This window comes from Adiantum capillus-veneris, chromosome 28 (assembly GCF_014529385.1).
Source record: "Adiantum capillus-veneris isolate H3 chromosome 28, ASM1452938v2, whole genome shotgun sequence".
Classification (NCBI taxonomy): domain Eukaryota; kingdom Viridiplantae; phylum Streptophyta; class Polypodiopsida; order Polypodiales; family Pteridaceae; genus Adiantum; species Adiantum capillus-veneris.
This window is the reverse complement of record NC_140958.1, coordinates 83,138,650-83,145,635: the sequence shown is the minus strand read 5'-3', so window position 1 is coordinate 83,145,635 and position 6,986 is coordinate 83,138,650. Positions and strand designations below refer to the sequence as shown.

At 41.6% G+C, this 6,986-nt stretch overlaps 1 protein-coding gene across 1 annotated transcript; it reads right to left on the bottom strand.

Moving 5' to 3' along the window:
* Nucleotides 1–3,330: 3,330 nt before the first annotated feature.
* LOC147420778 (putative alpha-1,2-galactosyltransferase gmh2) lies at nucleotides 3,331–4,494 on the bottom strand. The gene is made up of 2 exons (XM_086504984.1): nucleotides 4,163–4,494; nucleotides 3,331–4,073 (listed from the first exon to the last, which is right to left on the bottom strand). Exons 1-2 carry the CDS (start codon nucleotides 4,202–4,204, stop codon nucleotides 3,609–3,611), a joined length of 507 nt encoding a protein of 168 aa, XP_086361110.1. The 5' UTR covers nucleotides 4,205–4,494; the 3' UTR covers nucleotides 3,331–3,608.
* Nucleotides 4,495–6,986: the final 2,492 nt, after the last annotated feature.

The window sequence follows — 6,986 nt, the reverse complement described above, 5'->3', positions numbered from 1 at the left end:
TGCATGCATGGATATCTAAGCGATAGAGCATGCACCCTCAACTACGCTGTCTTCGTGAATTTTTCGACAAGACTTTAGGTACTCATGTTTAAGTTTCCACTTCAATTTGGTAATGGTTATGCACTCATTTGAATTTTTTTGAGGTTTGTCAATTCCAACTTAGGCATTGATTGTCGCCCAAGGGGTTGGTTGGAATCTATCAAGTATGGCTTAATTGCCATTTGTTACTGAGCTTGGTCAATTCCATTTCTCTGCATGGATTGGCATGCAAGATTGATTGTTCATTTCTAGAATTGCACGAACATATGGCTTATGCATATATGATATGTTGGCACATCATTTCTGACTAGCACTGGTGTTAAGCTATAGCAAGGCTTGCCAACATTACCAAAAGCATGATATTTTTGTTTTTTAATACATGTGTGCAAAAACCACTCACAGTCAAGCAAGGCTTGAGTGAGAAATGATCTCATTACAAGCCAGGATTCTTCCTCTACATTGTAAAGGTCAAGGGATGGTAGTGCTTAAAAATCTCCTAAAGATCAGCACGGCCTGTTGCTAGCCTTGATGAAGGAGGCACAGGTACTTAGCAAGGCCGCACCTTAATTGTAATTCCAAGACTCTATCAAGCAAGTTTCTAGAGCTTGACTTCTAGGCAAGATGTTTTCCCATGATGCACTCAGACAAGGATATGATCCACCCATTTTCAGCAAGCATGATTCTGACAAGTTTTCTACGACATCACAAGAGCAAGGCTCCATCTATAAATCCTCAGGATAAGAGTAATCAAACCCATCATGTATGAGGTGCATACTTTTGAATACGTGGTACAATTTGACAAGGTTGATTATCTATGAATGCTCAATAAGATCGACTTTCTTTTGCTATGACATTGTAAATTGGCAAGAGTATGTGTTAGCTATGAGCACCAGAACTCCATGAGTACTTATGTAAAGCAAGGCTTCCCTTTCGGCATTTGACATAGCGGTTTCTACATTTTGGAATATGCTATTAGCATACAAACCTAGGGAAACTTGACAAGATGTCTGCAGGTTCTTCACATCACAAGAGAGTGCATATGATACATCCGCTAGCTCACTCAAGCAGTATTTATGGCTATGAGATTTATTCGAGCAAATTACCAGAAACCTGGCCACAAGTGGGAGACAAGGTTAGTAAATTTCAGGTTATGTTTGTTTTTCTCTATGATTTACTTTTCACTTTGAAAAAGATCTCTCTGTTGCTGCAAAGGAAATTACTGCTTGGATAGATTCCACACACACACTCTCATTGTGTGAAGTGCTAAGTGTAAGAACTTCATCTCCTTCTCCAAGCTTATTGAGAAGTTGAGAGCCTACACCAACACTCTTGGCTATGAAATGCAAATCCAACCAAGATCCATGTTTCAATGCTTAAGCTTGACATCTTCTTCACCATCATTACTATGCTATTATGAGATAAAGAGTGATGATAAGTGAGGAACTATTTTTTTCTCGTAAGAATATTCATCTTCCTCTTCCCTAACCTCATTCCCTGCTAGCTCTCTCCCCACCTTTGAAGGTGTTTGAGGTCTTGGGACTGAGGACGGGGATTAGTTAATGCTTTCATTTAGCTAAGTTACGGGCATAATTGTGGTGCATGAAGCTCTCTATCTTCATTACACCATCAAGGTCTCAAGGAACACATAGCTTGTATTGTACCAAGTCTATGGGAGAAATTATAATACAAAAGCCTTCTGGAGGGGGGACCGCCGGCTCCACACAAGTCCGGTCCTCAAATTTTGTCAAGTTCTTTACTTATCTCTCTTGCAAAGTATTGTTCATGCCAAGTTAATTGAATATAATGGCTATGTTGCTACTTCTAATCAAGTTCACACTCTATTGTCTCAAAGTATTCTCATAAAAATGCTCACTACCATTTTCTTTATTCCGATATTCTCAAAGTTCATAGTCCAAAGACAATTTGAAACACACCTATCGAAGTACAAAAACTGCATGGTTAAAATGACTTCCACAATGTGACCTTCCGTATAGCATACAAACCCATCAACTTGCTCCAAATTCAACTTGCTCCAGATTGGAATTGTATACTTAAATTTGGATATAATCTTGAAATGTATCATGTTTTATTGGTGAAATTTAGCTTTTTGATGACTTCTATTAACTCAAAGTAAGTCAGATCTTGGTAAAATGAAAAATCACTTTCGCCTTTGTGTTGTTTTCAATTTAGCCTCCTAATTCAAGAAAGAAGAGTTACATAGTGATAAATCCATATACACACTCAAAATTTCTTTTTGATTAAGGATACTCTCAACGCAAATATTTTGGGCCATAGCTTCCAATACAAAGGATTTCCATCTTTTAGAAGCATCAAAATCCCTTTAAAACTGCCTATCTTAGTTGTAGCACTTAAGAGGTCACTTAACTTTGTTTTAGAGTGATTTAATGTCAATTTCATAAACATTGACCAAAAATAGCCCATGAATTTCTGTTGAAGTAAATTTTAAAAAGGTTATTCAAACCCAACTCTAAGCGTGAAGTTAGTAGCCCAATAAATTCCAACTCTTAAGCTAGCTTTGTGGATATAGAGCACTATAGAGCCTCCTCAACATCTCAAGGAATAATTCTAGGAAGTTGACGAGTTAAGAGAACAAAAAAAGTGTCCAAAGACGTAAAAGTGTCATGTTATAATCTAGTGTTTACAAGTAGGTTACAATCCTTGAATGATGTTTAAAAGATGAGACCCCACATCCTAGGATATGATCACTTGTGGACTAGTTATCAGTAGTATATAACTAGATAACTAATATATAACTAGATACTAAATAACCAGCAACTATAGGAGGCTTGAATAGCTGCAAATAAGACAAAAGACCTTGTGCATGTGTGTGAATAAAGATAGATCAGAAGTGACTCTAATGTCTTCAGATCGCCAAGGGGGGATTAAACCCAAGACCTTAGGCACATAGGCTATGACTCTGCCAACTGCTCTAAGTCCTTAGGGACTGTTCCGTGTTGGGTGTGTGTGTGTGTGTTGGGATGCCTCTCTCCTTAGCTGTGAGACCGATGTACATAGGGTGTGTGCGTGTGTCAAAGTTCCTATACTCTCTTTTTTACATTAAAAAAGTGAGTAATAATTATGCATGGTGTGACTTCTGCCTTATACATCAAACCTAAACATAGTTCATAAATTTAAACAAGGCCAACCAAGCATGACAAGTTCCTTGAAGAAGACCAAGGAACTTGGCAGGCCTTAAACATCACACCTAAACATAGTTTATCCTTGAGAAAATATAAATTTCAACAAGGCCAACCAAGCATGACATGTTCCTTGAAGAAGAAACACACAATTCGTTGTCGATCTCTAAATGCAGAATGAGAAAATACAGGTTGGTAAATTGCATATGGCGCAACGGCACACTTTGAACAAGAGCTCCCACAATAATTCCACATCCATGCCCCCTTCCGGTAATCGAACTCGGGTCCTTCTGACCACAATTACACTACTTGACCCATAATTAGGCAGCCGATTACACTAATTACCCCTACCGTAATCAGGATATGGAAATCCTCTCTATAATCTTCGTTTGCACCTCAATAATCCTCAGCTCAGAGATTGCCAATTCCTGCAGCCTCAAATTGCATGCCTGCATCCATCCAAAGCTCTCTTAGCCCGCACTCTTTCATCATCCTCTCCCATTGCCTCGTATACGCAGGAAGCCATTTCTTGAGCGTCGGCCCCGGGCAATGAACCACAAAGTCTCCTGGTTGAAACAAGTACCCTTCTCCCGCAGGGTATCCATAAGCATTAAAATCCCTTATCGGAGAAATGTGCACATGTGCCGCCACACTCTTATCTGTCTTGACTAGATCAGTAAGCACCGCCTGTTCGAACAATTTATCGATCATCGGCACGTCTTTGTCATTTCCCTTTAGCCACCATCTCTTCAGGAACCCTCTGGTCCACTCGCTCTTTCTCACCAAGAAGGATCCTGCATTCAAGCCATTGTGGTCGCACGCAATGATAATGTCTGTGTCCCGCCCATTTCGTGCCGATTCCACTATGCTCTCCAGCTTCACATTAAAATTGAAAATGAGTGCATCCAGATCAAGCACCCAAACCCACTCTTCAATAACATCTGATAATGGAGAGGTTATCTCACCTGCACTTGAAGATGTCTGCACATCCGGATAGAAGATATCATGGATAGCTAGAATCTTGGACCAGACAATGGGTCTGCGGGCATCCGGCCTGTGGAAATACAAGCGGAGGATGTATCCATGGAGGCTTGCATAGATAGATCGCGACTCCAGGAAGCTGGAGAAGGGGCGAGCGAGGGCAGAGAGGGCGGGGCCATCAACGAAAGTGAGGATGGAGAATTTGGTAGAGTTGCTGCTGCGATGTTGGCCATGGTGATGGAGCTTCTGGTTGATAGCGCAGAGAGAAGGAATATCCAGAGTGATGTTGTGAGAGAAGATGTGGAGGAGGAGTATGATTAGCAGGCAAGAAAGTAAGAGAAGGGGTATAATTCTCGATAGGGTTTTGTGTCTACAGGAATTGTGGAGGGTGAGGTTAAGCTTGGAAAGAATCTGTGAAGAGGTCGAGCGAGGGCGAAAATATGGGGGCGCCATAGCCACAAGCTAGCTGCAAGGTTTGTCTGTTGCGTCGCCATGAAAAACGCGTCCCATGTGCCAACAAACACTCGCTCTCTGATGTGTCATTGGAGACTGCGCACATGAGCAGTTTCTTGGGCCAGCAATAAAATATAATATATAACTGATTGATCCGATTTTTAGGCATCTTTCACACGACACCACTTAAAATTTGCATGGGAAGAGAGAGACGTTTTGACAAGGCCAAAATGACCTACTGAGTACAACCATACTCTCCAAAGGAAACTAGTGACCAATGCTTCTGCCCTAGGGTTCTGGGTGTATAGTCGTGGTCGTTCTTCTTGTGCACTTTTCAGGTGTATGAGGAGAGCAGCCGGGAGTGCCCTACCCGACTCCTAAAACAAAACAAAAAGTACAACCATATTGGGACAGTTAATTACAAGTTACAACGATATATATATATATATATGAAAAAATTACCAAAATACCCCTCCAATTTCAATTATTCTCAATATACCCATCACATTTGGCCAAAAATGCCCAAAATGCCCTTCAATTTGGCCAAAATTCCCAAAATACCCCTAGTTAACCTCGCAAACATCTCTAAAAACAATTTCTTTTTCAATTCTTCGTAGGAACATTGGTTCTCCTCAATCAAAGACGATAGAACTAGGATTTTAGATGGTATAGGGGCCTTTTCAGATGAAACTCTTCATCATTTTTTATCACAGATGCCTCTATTTGTGAGCTCATTGGTGAATAATTTTGTCGAAAACATTAGAGTATGCAAACACTGGGGCAAATCCATCCCAAAAGGATGAATGGGTATATAGGGAATTTTTGAAATTTGAGGGGTTATTTGAGAATTTCCACAAATTTCAAGGATATTTTGTAATTTTCCTTGGAGATACACACACACACACACACACACATATATATATATATATATATATATATAATATATATATATATATATATATATATATCACCACACTTCTCAAATGTAGAAAAGCAATAGTAATCTTTGATTCCTTTAACGGTTATTGATGCTAAAAGATATTTGAAATTCTTTGAGCTTTTATCATGATGGTTGGAAGCAAGTTGCTTGGCAAGATTAGAGGGCTCCCCCATAGACCCTCTAAAGGTGCTATTAGGGGGCCCTTGAAAAAACTAATCTGTGCTTCATAGGCCTCCACAAAAGTGAAGGGCCCTTCACCTAAAATGTCTCACTGAATGTAGGGGGTCCTTCAACCACCCCTACACTTGAGAAACGCTTTTATAACTTGGTATAGGAGGTCAACAAGTCAAAAAGAGAAAGAGTACTCCCGATTCTTTGGTGCAAGCTGCAGGAAACTTGTTGTTGAAGGGTTTATGGGGACACAAAGAGATTTTTATAGGGCCCTTTACATTTAAAAGGGCCCTTTTCTTAAAGTTTGATTTAGAGGATTTATGGGGGAGCCCTCTTAGTCTCGGAATCATTACGTTGATTTTGCTCTGCTACAATTGCTCCTACAATTGCTCCTTGAGTACCTCCACGAGATACTTAGCAGGAGAATCCAAAAATGGCAATTCTGGTACTTTTCCCAAAGAAGTTTTGCTGATTTGAAGCATTCTTGGCACATTGAGGAAGGAGGTGCGAAATGGTAAGTTTTGGTGGATATAGAATCTATTAAAACAAGTGATAAAATCACGAAGCCTGCCTGCCAATCAATATGTGAGGACGATTTTAGAAAAACCCTTAAAAGGAGAAGCGTTTGAAAAATCCAAAGGGGAAGGGGGGCCTCGTCGATAAAGCGCACGGGGTGCACTCGAGGGATCAACGGCTCGGGTGCATCCCATCGTTGGATCTCAGATGGCTTGGAAAAAAAAAGGCGCGCCGCCTGCCCCTCTCCCGCCTCGAGCTCGCGACCCCTTCCAACCCACTCGCAGACCTCAATCATCCCGCCTAACGCGCCTCCAGCAAGTAATTCGCCTTTACGTGTATAAAAACCTGCCCCCTCTAGACGCGTCGATCCAACGGCCTAAAGCTCTCCGCCCTGCCGATCACGCGCGTCGCCGTCGATCCCTCGAGTGACACCCCGTGTCACTTATAAACGAGGGAAGGGTGTAGCAGGTGGCTCTCTCTCTCTCTCTCTCTCTCTCACACACACACACGCACACACACGCACACACGCACACACACACAAGCTGTGCAAAGACGGTGGGCGGTGACTTGACGACCTCTCCCTCTCTATATATACACTCCACACGCTCGTCCGTGCTCCTGTTGCTCAAGCTCCTGGGACTTGCAGGGACACGAGGGCTCTCTCTCTCTCTCTCTCTCTCTCTCTCTCTCTCTCTCTCTCTCTCTCTCTCTCTCTCTCTCTCTCTCTG